At 28.9% G+C, this 16,671-nt stretch overlaps 1 protein-coding gene across 2 annotated transcripts in view; it reads right to left on the bottom strand.

The window, feature by feature from the left end:
• The window catches only part of Hmbs (porphobilinogen deaminase-like protein l(3)02640), a 56,284-nt gene that overhangs the window by 25,861 nt on the left and 13,752 nt on the right, over positions 1-16,671 (bottom strand). For both annotated transcript variants that reach the window (XM_075357024.1, XM_075357022.1), the window contains 2 exons: positions 9,725-9,908; positions 1,345-1,430 (listed from right to left, as the gene is read on the bottom strand). In XM_075357024.1, coding sequence (XP_075213139.1) covers positions 1,345-1,430; positions 9,725-9,908 — 270 coding nt within the window. The remainder of the gene's footprint in view (positions 1-1,344; positions 1,431-9,724; positions 9,909-16,671) is intronic.

Genomic DNA, 16,671 nt, shown 5'->3' with positions numbered 1-16,671 from the left:
TAAAAGTTTTAGTCCTATTTTCCTGTAAAAAAATTACAATAACTGCTATATGATTAAAAAAAACCAATAAATTAATATCTGCGTGTTAAACATAATTTATGAGTTTTTATGGCAATATTATTTTTTAGGTATGAAAAAAATCTTCAAAACTTAGGACATAAACAAGTAATCCTAACACCAACCATGCATGCCCACACTTTTAGGAAATATAAATTAAGTTCAAATATTAGTCTTGAGTTACATATATAAAACCTTTTATGGATGAATTTTTATATAAAAATCTTCATCCACCCTGGAAACTGAACCTGGGAATCTGGTATAATACCAGTAATGTAACATTGCATTACTGTTAACTATATTTTTCATTAACCTAAAGAGGGGTGTCATTCAGCTGAAGGAACTGGTACAGCAGAACAATTTACAAACAGCATGCTTAGAATGCATATCAACATTCATAAAATTAAAATGAGAATAGCAAAAAAGATATAAAATTATTATTTACTACACATAAAAAAAACCAATAAAAGATGAAAAAGAAACCCTACCTACACTAATTAGACATACTATATATAAATTCAATAACAGTCAGTAAAATTAAAATTAAAATAATTAATGAAACTAACATAAAAAGTCACAACTCTTGTTTCATCCTTTTTAAATTCTTATCACTAGGCAATTTCAAAATTGCTTTTCTTATCATAGTTATTAGTAATACATCTTAATCTGGCAGATATATCATGTTTTATTTTATAAACAGCTAAGTTATCCGGAAACCTTTATGAAACGAATAATTTCTTACTTTTAGAATGCAAAAATTTAAATAAATTTAAAATAAGGAAAACATCAAAATAAAATTCAAAATCTTTTATACTAAAAAAAAAAAAAACTAAATGCAGTATCACATGTCCTCTGCTTTCTTATATTAAAATATGGATTACACTTATAACTTAATAACAAATAGAAGTAAATATTTAAAGTTTTTAAAATTTATTAAATGTTTCCCTTATTTACAAGAAGGCTATTTTTCAGTCACTTCTTTAAAAAAAAATATATATATATAATAAATACAGAGAGGTCCAACTAAATATCTGTGAAATTTTGTAAAAAATGTTCTGATATAGAAGAATCATGAATCAACAGAATAATATTTTCACCGTAAAGATTCTTATTACTGATAATTTACAATTAACTGTTTTAAAAACCATACTTTCAATAAAAAACAACTAAATTACTAAACAACTAAACATTAATTTTAAAAATACAAGTATTACTTTTTAAATATTGATTTACAAGAATTTTAACTTTGGTTTATGATTAACGATACTGAAAATAGTCTTCACTAACCTACAACACATTTCTCTGGTAAAGTATTCAGTGTTTTTCCTTTGTGTTTTTTGTGAAGAATAACCACATCTCTAGGATCTTCTCTCCTAAAAAAAAATTAAATTATATTAATTAAGATACACTCAAATAAATAAAATATTTATTTCTAGTACAGTACAAAATAGAAAATATGAACTTAACTATGAAGTGCTTCTGAGATCACTACATATCTGGCGATTAGTTTTTTCAATACCAGTACTAATAAAACAAGTCAAACTATTTAAAAAATTATTTTTAATTCCAACTAAATACCAATCATTATCTTATATTTTAAAAAAGCTTTACAGTGTATAGGTGTCGTCACAGAATTTGATGTTTGCAGCCACACAGCTTTTATAGTATACAATAATTATTCTAAACATATTTCCTCCAACCAGTTTTCACAAAAGAGAATCCACTTTACTTTTTACAGTCCTTTGTATAAATTGTTGCCATGAACATTAATTACAATACTACTAATATTATTACCATTATAATTGTACTAAACCAGAATTTAAATCTCTTGCAAAATAATTTATTATTAAAAATTAATTATTATTACCATAAAAATTTATTACCCAGTATGTAAAAGTAACAAATGTTAAAAATCTAAACAAAATTCATTTAGGAAATAATAAATATCATTTAGGAAGTAATGCACAATCTGTGAACATATCCTGAAGTGAAACAATAACAAATGAATCACCCTTTTTTTAAATGACCTGATACAGTAGGCATATATCAATAACAAGCAATGCACACTAAATAAATAATACTATCTTAAACCAAATATAAGTTGACAGCTACAAAATACTTTCAGTTGTTGCTTTCGCATAGAATGCATTTTCAATGGTGCCGTTTTTTTATTTTTTATTCATGATAGTATATTGTGTATTGGATAAACTGTAGTAAGAGTTTATTTTTCAGTATTTTTTTTACTTTAGCTTCATGCAAAGTGAATGAACTTAAATTCACGGTGATATAAAAAAATTAAATAAAAAGTTTAATTTTAATTGAGAGGCAATCAATAGTGTGTATGATTCCTAAAAAAGGTGAACATAGATTTAAAAAAATAGGGAAAAGATATTAGCATATTATTTCAATTCAGACGTCTGAAGAAAGAACATGTACATGTACAGTATCTCGATCGCAAGTTCTGAGAGTAAGAAATCATAAAAAAAAAGTATTAAAGAAATTACATCAAAACCTGTCAGAGGCTTCCTCTTCTTTCAATATACAAATCAAGAAAAACCTGTCACACGACTAGACAACTTCAACAGGCACAATGAAAAGAATTGTAAATCAATTTCATAACATACGTTAACAGTTACACACTGTTAATTAACAACTACATTTATGTTTAAAAAATTAAATCATATTATCAGGATTTGAAATAGTTTAAGAAGAATATTAAAACAATTGGGTTTTTAATGTAAAAAAAAAAAACTTCGTTTAGAAGCACATCAGATTTAAACAAATACAAAACTGGAGGGGAAAAAAAAATTCGGACCCAATAACAGGCAGATATAGTGAATACTTTGATGAAATATATATTTCGCAACAAGTCATACCTCTACTGAATCACGGGGTGATGCATCATCTCATGGAGATGGACTAAAAAGTTCAGTTTCTAAACAATAGACTGACTATATTACATGCTGAAGAAAAAGTGGGATTTATTCTGAACGCTTTATTAACCTAGTAAGCAAGTACAAAAAATGGTTCTATCATGACTATGAATTCAGAAAAATATTTAAAATGGCTGAAAAAAGTTAATAAAAAATTCCAAAATATAAACAAACATATTATACAATATTTCAAAAATAATAATAATACTTCAAAAATATAATATTTCAAAATATAATACTTTAAAGAAAAATTGCCTACTCAATTCTAGAAAACAAGAATGTACGACTGCTCAAGTAAACATTATATTCCAACTCATCCTCAATTATACAATTTAATTATAGAAAACAAAAATATAAATACATTTCTTCGATTAACTTGCAGAAAAAAACAGAGATGAAATTTTATGATTACCCTCATATCATCCAGACTTAGACCCCATTGAAATGGTAAGACCTGAAGTAAAAGATTATGTTCATAGCTGCAATGTCACTTTTGGCATTGACAATATTAAACAGGTATCAAAAAATAAATTTCCTAAAATTAATGCATCACACTGAAATCAGTATTACAAAAAAGTGAAGAATGTAGAAGATGTATACATTAGACAAGAGTATAATTGATTAGACAACAAAAGTTTTTACAATTTCTTAGAAAGATGACAGAATGAAAGTGGTAATATGAGAAACTCACAATTTAACATCTTGGATTATGAAGCATGCTGCAGATTTCATAGTTTTTAAGTTTACTTCTATTTTTGTAAAATGTATGGTGTTTAATTTTTTTAAAGCCCTATTATAAGTTCAGTTATTTACTACTAAGTTCAGTTAAGTACTGTAATTTACCAATGGATCGACATATTAAATTTAAAAAAAGTAGAACAAGAAGACTTCTTGATGAGGTAATTATAAATTTATCACATTTTTCATAGTAATAAGATGGAAAAATCATAAGGATAAAAATACCAAGCCTATCAGAAATTAATGGGGCAGTTGATTATCTAATTAATACAACAGTTTTTTAAAATATTGGAAATATACAATATTTTAGAAGCATAATGAATGTTGACTATATGCACATTACAGAGGTTTATTAAATTTAGCACTGTAATAGGATTCACCAAAAATTACCAACTTTATAGTATAGTGATTAAATAAATAGCACGTACAGATTTGTTGGGGAAAGATACTTATAGAAATAAATTTTCAATTATTTAAAAAAAAAAAGAGGAGATATGAATGATGTATACAGTAATGGTATAAAAATTATGAATTTCTCTACTACAATTCAGTGAAAGTTTTCAGATTTAAAATTTTATAAATAAAAAATGTTTTATAGTTACAATGTAATAATTTAATAAAGATTTTTATAATTAAAAAAACACGGATACTTAAAAATTAATTTATACGCCCATGTAATACAGGGTTATCATAAAAGAATGGTGCGGTTTCAGTAATTCATAGGAAGATTGTATGGAAATTTCTAGATGTTATATTGGTATCCCTGAAAGCCTCCAACCCAAAAGATAGTTTATCAGCAGTTGTAACCACAACGTCAGTTCTTGTATTGTTGCGGTGAGTTTAGTGAGTTACTATGTTCTCAGATAAAGACAAAGCAAAGTGTGTTTTATTGATGGCTGAATTAAAATCCGTAATTTTAGTTCAACGTGCGTTTCGACGTGAATTCGGAAGAGATCCACCACACAAAAATAACATAACACGTTGGTTCAAACAATTCGAAGAAACTGGATCAGTTAAGAAACAGAAATCAACCGGCAGACCAAGTGACCAGACGAAACGGTTGAACTAATTAGACGATCGGCAATTAGAAGTCCTGGGAAGTCCATCCTCCGTCGAAGCGTCGAATTAGGTATTCCAAAATCAACAGTTCACAAAGTTTTACATAAAAAACTGAAATTACACGCTTATAAAATCCAGATACTGCAGGAATTGAAACCCGATGATGGTATAAAGCGTTACAATTTCGCTGTTGAAATGTCGGACAGAATAAGTGAAAACGAATGATTTTTACATGATATAATTTTTACAGACGAACACATCCATTCCATGCGAATGGATGTGTTAACAGACACAATTCACGAATATGGGGCTCTGAAAACCCACGCACAATTATTGAGAAACAACGTGATTCGCCTACAGTTAATGTTTGGTGTGGTGTGATGAAAAATCGTGTAATAGGGCCTTTCTTCTTTGCTCAAAAACAATTAATGGAGTTGTGTATCTTGACATGTTAACCAATTATTGCTTTCCTCAGCTGGATGAACTCGAAAACATTCATCAACTTCATTTCCAACAAGATGGTGCTCCCTCGCACTACATTCATCAACTTCATTTCCAACAAGATGGTGCTCCCTCGCACTTCAATGCATTCGTCACGGACGCTTTGAACGAAAAATTTGGAGATCGATGGATAGGCCAGCAAAGACCCACACTTTGGCCTCCAAGGAGTCCAGACCTGACACCTTGCGATTTTTTCTTGTGGGGGTACATCAAAAGCGTTGTTTATACACAAAAAATTCGTGACCTAAACCACTTAAAAAAACAGGATTAATGAAGCAATGACAACCATTAATGAAGAAATGTTAACTAATGTTTTGAGAGAAGTTAAGTATCGTTTAGACATTTGTCGAGCAACTAAGGGCGCACATATTGAAATTTATTAATTATGTAAAAAAATGTTTGAGACGACAAATCTGAAAAATAAAAAACATAAACTGTAAGTAATTCTGTTTTAATTTAAACCATGTTCAAAACCGCACCATTCTTTTATGATAACGCTGTATAATAAATATAGAAAATTTCATAGTATTTGCTTTACAACAGTTAAAAATTATTAAACAATTTTAGAAATAAAAAACTAACAAGTTTCAGTGTTAATTGAAATCTGATAATTTCAAAGCACATAACCACTCTCCAGGTAATTTGCAAGATTTTTTCTTGAATAGTGAAAAAAGAAACTAAATTATCAATGTTAACATACAAATAATATTCATTGAGTAAAGAGAATTTTTAAGACTAGAAAAACAAAAAAAAGTTAAAAAAAACTAGGAAGAAGGGCTTTCGATGACAGAATGTATAACTGCAAGAATGGTGCAGCAAAGTTACAGATAGCCAAGATGAGTTAAATAACATGTTTACTACAGTTACAAAGGATAATAATAAAAGGGGATTGATTTTTATAATTAATTTATTTTTTTGAGACCGATTATTCAACTTCTTTTTTGAAAACTTGAAAGATTTATTTTTCTATAAAATATTCTTTCTATAATAGATAAAATAATATTTTCACCAGCCCTTTTTTAAAAATTTATTAAATAACAAATTAAATTGTTATTGTAAATTTATTGAATAAAAAAAAACTTGTTTACTCTTTATTGTACAAAACCTGCAAAAGGTACATCTTTCTATGTTATAAACTTATTTAACAATATCTTTTGTGAATAATTCAAAAATTTCTGCCAACTTGCAGTTATATGCGAGTCAACAGTATTTTATTATTAACATGTGTTAGATACTTGAAGTAGGTTTTGGACTGCTAGATACCTGGACTTTTGAACACTGAAAAAATGTGTTCTCTCTGAATTCTGCCCCACATATCTCATATCTCATCTGTGGTGGTTACTTATATTTGATAGCATATCTCTCAATCAACACATATCAAACCACGCAACTCTGCAGAATTAATTGCAACTCTGTACTCAACTCATAATTACAAAGACTGATAATGAGATGATCTCTAACAATTTTTAAAAAATAATATGCATTTTTACTTCCTGTTTTTAGATGAATATTTCATTTATTTAAAAGTAGAACAATGGAAATTATAGAAGAACATGTTTTAAAAATGCATTTATCAATCAGATATTATAGTTCTGATTCTCATCTTTTCTAATAATCATCATTTAAATCTACTTCTTCTACAAGAAATCTTAACTATCAGTAAGCATAAATTGCAGCAAAATTAAGTGCACTGCAAATATTAAGCATTCCAATTTATTAGTTTTAAGTGTTAAAATGTATCAAGTGTTTCTTATTACACGATTTCACAATTTAAGATAGAAGTAGGATTTAAATACTGTGAATTTCATGATGACACTTATAATATATAAACCACTTAAACACTGGTAATACTATACACACTTTTAATTTGTAATAACATTAATTCATTTCATTAATTTCAAGTAATATTCTCTCAAAAAAGACCTCTTACTCTTTCAATTAAAATTTATCACAGAAGTATATTTTTCCTTATAATTTATGTTTGGTTGTAACAATCGCTTTTAATATAATTTTCAACTCCTACTGTATACAGGCATTTTATTTAACCACTGTTTCACAACATAAACACATTAATATGCTGATTTAAATTATCTGTCTGTCGTTTCTAAATGTTGAGATGCATTTTAATCATCTGAGATACAAGAAAACACTACTCAGCTGTAAACATCATCAAAACAATGCTGATGTTCACTGTACTGCTGATCTCTTGGTCAAGAGAAAAAAGATTTCACTTATGGACATAAATATTACTGATATTTTTGCGGGCTTAAATATTAGTGGCATTTTATTGGAATTTGTAACAATAAATTCAGTCAGCTAAAGAAAAATACCATTATATTAAGCTCAGTATTCAGATTTATTGTGTCAGAAAACCTGTAATTGTTTGATTAGAATATACACAAGACAAATTTATAAAAAAGAGACTAAGAAACACAAAGTATCAATAAAATATGAGACCACATTAATATGTAACACAGAATTAAATAAATGTAAAATGTAGTAATCAACAAGTAAAATTATCATTAGGTACAACTGTTAAGAACAGAGGAAAATAAGAAGTAAGCCTGGCATGGAATCTTGTTTTCTTGGAAATGGCGCTATCCCATTTTTTAAACCCACTTGTCTTATATCAGACTGCCTAGCTTTAGATTAAGCTAACTAAAGAATATGAGGTCTGTTCAAAAAATAACCAAACCTTTTTAAGTACGCACCAACGGAGATATTTAGTACAAGCCTCCTCTATAACCATATGTTCTTGGATTGTTGATGTCTCGTTTAGTTTTCAAGTTATTGTTATTTGAGTGTAACATGTTTAAGTGTTAGTAGCTATTTTTGTAATATACATTTTTCGGTAGTGAATGATAAAGCACAAAGTAAGCACGAAACTGAGGAAAACTTTCACAGAAACTTTTCAAGTTTTGAAACACACTTACAGAGATAATGCTCTGGGTCGTATTGCAATACTGCGAATGGTTTTCATGATTTGAAAGTGGTCGTTAGTCAAGTGAAGATGACTCACAACCAAGAAGGCCTTTTAATTCAACTGACACACATGTTCAGAAAATCAATGATCTGGTGTGTACAAACTGCCAATTGACTGTCAGAAAACTTGAAAAAGAGAACTTGACTGTCATCTCAACTGGATCATGCCATGACATTTTGATTGAAAAACTGAACATGCATTGAGTTGCAGCAAAGTTTGTTTCTCGTTTGATGGCCGAACAGCAAAAAGAACATCAAATGGATAATTGTTGGCAACTCCTTGAACAAGCTGATGATGATGAAACATTCATGCAAAGGATTGTAACAGGAGATGAACGCTCAGTTTACGGCACGACATTAGAGAAAAAAGTTCAATCTTCAAAAAATCACTCATCACAAAAATCGCTACTAACACTTAAACATGTTGCACTCAAATAACAATGACATGAAAACTAAAAGAAATATCAACAACCTGAGAACATGCCATTAAAGAGGAGGTTTTACAGAACACAATGCTGCCAACCGCATTACACTTAATATCTCTGTTGGCACGTAATTAAAAAAGTCCAGTTATTTTTTGAACAGACCTCGTATTTTACAGAAATTTAATACTTTATGTTCCATAAAACAAACACAGCAACATGGATATAGTACAGCAGAAGTAAATAAGAGAATACAGAAATGATTAAAAATATTTTTTTTATAATAAACTGCAGAAACCTTGAATTTACATTCAAGTGTTAGGTGTAAAACAAAATGTTTGAATGAAATGATGAATACTCAAATAAAAAATAGAAAATACAATGATTGATTTATTCAAAATAATTTTATTATGGAAAATAAAAAATTATATTTCAGCATAAAAAAAACACTATGCATTTGATTTCAAACCATAATCAACAATGTGGCAAAAAAAAGTTTAACCATTCAGCCACTACATTGACAAGTAATAAAAAAGATCTTCGTAAGCCAAAACGAGAAAATAAAAGATTAAAAAAAAAATAGTAAGTAAAGAATATTAATAGTGTTTATTTAACTGGGTTATTTGTTTAACGTAAGAACATATAAATTATTTTATATGTTCATACATTAAATTAAAGTAATAAGTAATAGAAGAATCTGGCTTATTATCAAACTTGAGGGAGACATTGATGAGAAAATACTAATGGAAATTTTCAGCATAGTCAGATAAACCATTTAGAGATTATCAAGTAAACAAATGGAAGTGCAGATGCAGATATTGATTCAATGTATTCTTTCTTGTACACAAAACAAAAGTCTGATATAGGAAATCTGACAACAAAAATTATACAAAATGTTACTCAATCTCTACTATACAATCAACATTAGAATATGTAGTTTTAAGCCACCACTCGCATAAAACGATGAAAATAATTAACAATATCAAAACTACAAGTCATTTATTACATGGAATCATCGTTTTTACTACTTACTGAAGAACAGCACCAATTGCCATACCATCAGGTAAGTCTGTTGGCATATCTTTTAATGAATGTACAACAAAATCCACTCTGCTTTGTTCCAAGGCAATTTCTAGTTCCTTTGTAAAAAGACTTTTTTCTCCTATTTTTGGCAGAGGTTTATCTAAAATTTGATCTCCTTTTGTTGACATAGTAACTAAAAAAAATACATGAACTTTTAGGTAAGTTACATCTTCAAATAACTAAATCAGAATTTAGACAACAGAACAACAGAATCAACTTTTTTCTTTTTCAGTATTATAAGAGTAATGCTTAAAAAATCATAAAAAAATTTAATGAATGCTATAATAGTAATAATTACATTAGCAAATTTTGGTTTTTCACAATGGTATATTAATGAAGCAATATAAAATCAACAATATAAAAATGATAGCAATATCAGTTTTAACACAAATAAATCTAAAGACTCATTACTTAATCCCTAAATGTTACCAATTATCACTATTGTTTATAACAAAATATTTTAAAATTTCAGTTATTTTACATTCTCTGTATCACTTCATCCTATATAGCAATTAAAATGTTTTACTCTTTTAAATAATAAACAAAATCCTGAATTACTTAAGATGCTGGATTACATAAGACCCTGCTAGTTTCTCCATAAGGATGCCTTAAGACCTAAACAGTTATTTCATTTTTTAATATCTGATAGTAAAAAATGGATAGTAAAATTAGTGGACTGACTCAAGAACTCCACCTCCTATCTAGTCACTGTATAACAAACCTATTGCTGAAATGTCTATCAGGGAAGGTCAGGCTTCCTAATTCTCCCTAGATAAACTATTACCAATACCTAACTAATGAACAGAAGACAGATTAAAATTTTAACTTTAATGAAGGTAATCCTTTAATGAAGGTAATACATACTGAATGTGCACCAATCAGTTAAAAACTATATACATATAAGCTCCCTCCTCTCTGAATCATAAGACCTTGACAATAGTGAGGGAGCTTGAGTGCTCAGTGATACGGAGTAGCTGGACCGAAGGTGCAACCAAATCTGAGAATTATCTGTTGAGAGCCAGACTAAGGAATGATTCTTGAAAGAGGGCAGCAGCTCTTTTAGTAGTTGTTAAAGGGCGTATTGCTGAGTACTGCACAGCTGAAAGCAACAGAAAACTATGGCTTTTTTTCCAACAAAATGTAGCTCTCTGCATTTTCATGTAACAAAGATGGAGGTGCCTTCCTTAGTAAACTATTCCAGAGGTAAACTAGTCCCCTGAGTAAAATAGATAAAATAGAAAATATAGAAGAAAAATGGGAGAATATTAAAAAGGAAATTCTTAAATCAGCAGAAGCGAACTTAGGTGGAACAACAAGAACTAGTAGGAAACCTTGGATATCAGAGGATAAATTGCAGCTGATGGATGAATGTAGAGTATAAGAATGCTAGTGATGAAAAAGGTAAAAGGAACTATCGAAAATTAAGAAATACTATAAACAGGTCATGCAAATTAGTGAAAGAAAAGTGGATTAAAGAAAAGTGTTCAGAAGTGGAAAGAGAAATGATCATTGGTAAAACAGACAGAGCATACAGGAAAGTAAGGAGAATTTTGTGATACGTAAGTTCATCTAATTAAAGTGTTTAATAAAGATGGTACACTGATGTATAATACAAAAGAAAAGGTCGATAAGTGGATAGAATATATTGAGGAGTTATACGGAGGAAATGAATTGGAAAATGGTGTTGTAGAGGAAGAAGAGGAAGTCGAAAAGGAAGATACAATATTGAGATCTGAATTTAATAGAACATTAAAGAATTTGAATGGGAGAAAGGTTCCTGGGATAGACAGGATACCTGCGAAATTACTATGCAGTGCAGGTGAGGAAGCGATAGATAGATTATATAAACTGGTGTAATATTTACAAAAAAGGAAAAGTTCTGTCAGACTTCAAAAAGAGTGTTATTGACATGGTACCAAAGAAAGCAAGAGCAGATAAATGTGAAGAGTACACAGAACAATTAGCTTAACTACTCAGGCAACAAAAATTTTAACTAGAATTCTGTACAGAAGAATTAAGAGGAGAGTCGTAGAAGGAGAAGACCAATTTGGTTTCAGGAAAAGTATAGGGACAAGGGAAGCAAATTTAGTGCTCACATTAATAGTAGGAAGATTAAAGAAAAACAAACCAACATACATGACATTTATAGACTTAGAAAAGGCATTTGATAACATAGGCTGAAATACAATGTTCAGCATTTAAAAAAAATCAAGTATAAGATAGAAGAACAATAGCTAACATTTACAGGAACTAAACTACAACAGTAATAATCAAAGAACATAAGAAAGAAGCTGTAATTAAAAAGGTAGTCCAACAAAGAAGTTCCCTATCACTGTTACTTTTTAATCTTTACATAGTACTAACAGTTAATGATGTTAAAGAACAATTCAGATCCTGAGTAATAATGCAAGGTGAAGAGATAAAGATGCTACAATTTGCTGGTGATATAGTAACTCTAGCTGAGAATAAAAAAGATTTAAAAGAAAACAATGAATGGCATGGATGAAGTCCTACGCAAGAACTACTGCAAGAAAATAAACAAGAACAAAACAAAAGTAACGAAATGTAGTACAAATAATATACACTGACCATTGATTATAAAAATAGAAAATGAAAGGCTATGGAGGTAGAAGAATTTTGTTATTTGGGAAGTAGAATTACTAAAGATGGATGAAGCAGGAACGATATAAAATGCCAAAAAGCACAGGTGAAACGAGCTTTCAGTCAGAAATTTAATTTGCTTACATCAAAAATTAATTTAAACATCACAAAAACATTTTTGAAAGTATATGTTTGATGCATAGCTTTATATGGAAGTGAAACTTGGATGATCAGAGTACCTGAGAAGAAAAAATTAGAAGCTTTTGAAATGTGATGCTATAGGAGAATGTTAAAAATCAGATGGATGGATATAAAGTTACAAATGAAGAGGTGTTGCAGCAAATTGATGATTGATTGATACCTATAAAGAAAAATAAAATACAATCTCAAAAGAAATTAAACAAAAAACCAATTTCGATATAATTAACTAAAATGTAAAAAAACTTTGTCAGTTCTGGTTCTTAAAAGTTTAACTTTAAAGAACTTTTTAAGTCGGTGCCTAATTAATTACTAACAATAATAATCTGGTGCTGATTAAAAAGATCTAATTGAAGATTCACAAAAGAAAAAGTAATTTTTACTTTTTAGTCTATTTTATTAGGTTTTTTCAATAACAAAAGGTGTTGTCTATATCATTTCATTTATAAGAAATATTACAGATGAGAAACCTGTGTCTAGGGAAAAATATGGAAATACAGAGAAATAATGTGAAGAGCCTACTGTCAAGCATGAAATAAGGATTACAATTTTACTTTATTTCTCAACTGACTTATCTTCAATTTTCACATTAAATTACTATGAATATCAAAAAGACATAAGGTTGCATATTATTGCACTGTAAAAATCTAAATGATGATAACAATAAAAAATGTCTTTCACATTATCTATGTAAACTATGTAATTTTTTGTTTATAAAATCTATCATTAAGTTGAAGTTACTGTAGGACCAACAAAGGAATTCCTCTACAAAACAAAATTAACCATCAAAATTGGTACATTTGGTAAAGCATGAGCTTAAACCAAGTATTTAAAAAACACATGGTTAAATCAAGAACTTCTTTTATTGAAATCATTTAATTAAAATCAGTAATATAACAATAAAATCAAAACAAAAAATACACATATTCACTGTGAATGATTAGACTTACCACTGTTTGCTGCAAATGTAAACACTCACAATCATTAAAATATTTTTATTATTGCCTAATGGTTTTTATTTTTATTAATGAATCTAAAACAAGCATTTAAAAAATAAATAAATCAGGTAACCTCAAAATTTTTAATATAAGCGTTATAATAATATAATACTGCATGGGAGTAAGTTATGATAAATGAGTAAAATCCATCACAAAAGCTGCTAAAATTATCATTGACAATGTAATTCAATAGCATCATTTATTATATTAAATATTGTTTAGCTGATGATACTTATCTTAATTTATTTGATGAGGTTAGTAGCAAGTTCCCCAGTAAAAAAACTTAAAGTGAATAAAATTAAAAGATAAAACCTGACTTTCAAACCATAAATCTTATTAATGAGAAGTTGGTAATTAAAACCAAGGAAGATTTGCATTTAGACCAACTTTGACACCACTTAAACTCCCATAATTTACAATGATAAAATGTCCCTTCATAGAAAAAAACTCAAATATTTTTTTCAGCTAAATTTCGGCTTTGTTTTACAATAATTCAAAAGTTCAAGAAAGTTTATTTTAAAAAAGGTTCATAACCTAAGCATAATACAAAACAGTTTAAATAGTGTTAACCTATTATTAACAAGGGAGTAAAGAAATGTTTCATGAAATTTTTCTGAAACCAGAGGTTTTTTTAGAACAAAAGAAAACACAAACAGCAAATAAAAATGTTATACTATAAGAACTGTGGAGAATATAATCACAAAGTACAGTCAAGTTCATATAACTCAGACATGTGCTGAACACGGTATGAAAAATTACCACAAATAATTGAATTCTATAATTTGTTTTTATAAACATACTTCATATTAAAAACAAAATAAATGCAATTTTGTAAAATTGTGAATAGTATAACATTTGTTAAAATATCAAGATATCACCCTAAGTATTTAGAAATGCTTTGTACATAAACTTACCTGAATCAGTAAAGTGTTATGAAATTCTTTTGTTAAATAACAAGAATTATGAATGGAAAATTAGATTTACCTTAAAAAAAAATTTATTCTGCGAATAAAAACAACTATTTTTATAAGTCTTCCTTGTAAATCACAGTGATTTTAAGTTGGCTAATGAAAGAAGGCAGCTAAGACTGTGCCATTATAACTTTATAACAAATCATTAAAAAAGCATTACATATATAACATTTCAACCAGCTTTTAATTATTTGATTAAAATTCATCTAAGGACAAAGAAATCATTTACAATAACATAAAACTATGTAAAACACGGTTTTCATCCTTTTTTTTAATATAAACAATTTCTAAGCTTTGTTAATTTTACAAAATAATTCTGTACTATACTGAATGATAAAATATTGTTTTTTTCTTTAATCTCAGGTTTCATTGTTTCTGTTTATTTCAACAACAATAGGTATTTAGAAAAAATATATTATTTCCATCTACAGTAACCATTTTTTGACACCAATAAACAGTTTAACAGGTTGACTGCCATGAGAGGAAATTTCCTTCTCGGTGAACTTGTTGAAACTTCTGAACAAAATTGAATCAACTTTTAAATACTGCTAAAGTTCTCTATTATGTTTTAAGTAAATTTTTGATATATTTGTGTACAAATACACATATAAAATTGGTTATAGTAAATATTAAAATAAACAAGAAAAAGAATTGAGAGGAAAATAACCTATCATAGAGACAGTAGTAATACTTTCATAATTACAGTAGTGTGTACGCCTGTTAACATTTGTTTGATGCAACAGACACTAATTTTCCAATTTGTATTTATTCTCAATTCAATCTGTTAATACTTTCCTACTATTTCACTATTATTTACACTGCTTGATTAAACTACAGCGTGATTCAGAGAAATGGGAAATTTTGAAAGTTGTGTTGGTAGCCGTGGGCCACTGGTACCACTTGATAAGTGGCGCCAGCCTCTCTAACCTAACCTGCCATTTAGTTGTCATGGATCCTTGGAGTGGTGCGCAACGTGCATTTGCTATCAAAGCGTTTTACAAAAACAATGAGAGTGTGGAGGGAGCGCGTAGAGAATTTCGCCGTCATTTTAATCTGGGACGGCACGACCGTGTTCCATCATCACATGCAATTAAAACATGGATATCTAATTTTGAGGAAACTGGTTCGGCAATGAGAAAGAAACCTCCAGGCCGTGTGCGAACCGTCCGTACACCACAGAATGTTCAAGCTTTATAAGATGCTGTCACACGAAGTCCACATCGGTCAATCCGTCGTCTCTCAGCATCTTTACAATCGCATAGTTCAAGTGTTCGAAGAATGTTAGTGAAGGACTTGCAATACCATCCATACAAGTTGCAGATCGTCCAGGAACTGAAACCGAACGATGCAGTTGTGCGAGCACAATTCTGTAATGTAATGCTTCAGAAGATAAATGATAACGAAGAGTTTATTCACGAACTGTGGATGTCAGACGAAGCGCATTTCCACCTCAATGGATATGTTAACAAGCAAAATTTCAGATACTGGGCACAAGAAAATCCTACGCAGCTACACCATCGTCTGTTGCACAGCCAGAAAGTGACCGTGTCATGTGCTATGTCATCTTACGGTGTTATAGGCCCTTATTTTTTTGAGGATGACAACGGTCTTGCGATTACAGTGACGTCGGCTCATTAAGTAGCCATGCTTGAAATTACTAATCTTTTATCTTGATACAAAAAAAAATTGTTACTTTGGATGAACTACACACATTCAAACTCTTAGCATACAGTTTTTTAAATTTTTTTTGGACAATATTAATGTCCATAAAACATGGTACACCCATGGTTAATTGACAACCACTAAACTTTGTTTTAATTGTAGTTGTTTTTCTCTTCCCTTCTCAGTAAAATATTTAGAGTAATAAATCTTACATCTAATTGATTTATCTCTTTTAATTAATTTATCTTCATCAATGTTACCAATATGCCTAGTTTTTGTTTAAAAAATATTTCTTCTATTATGATCTTTTTAAATTCAAATTCTAAAGGAATTTGGTAACACCAATTTGTTCTTGGGTTAATTTTTTATGAATGTTTAGTGCATTTACTATGGAAGTAGAAAGGATTACACCGAGAAGCACTTTTTAGAATTTAAAAAATGCTACGGGCAAAACCTAACACAAAAC

The sequence above is a fragment of the Lycorma delicatula genome, chromosome 2, assembly GCF_047948215.1.
Source record: "Lycorma delicatula isolate Av1 chromosome 2, ASM4794821v1, whole genome shotgun sequence".
Classification (NCBI taxonomy): Eukaryota; Metazoa; Arthropoda; class Insecta; order Hemiptera; family Fulgoridae; genus Lycorma; species Lycorma delicatula.
The sequence above is the reverse complement of the archived record's forward strand: the minus strand, read 5'-3'. Positions and strand labels throughout refer to the sequence as shown.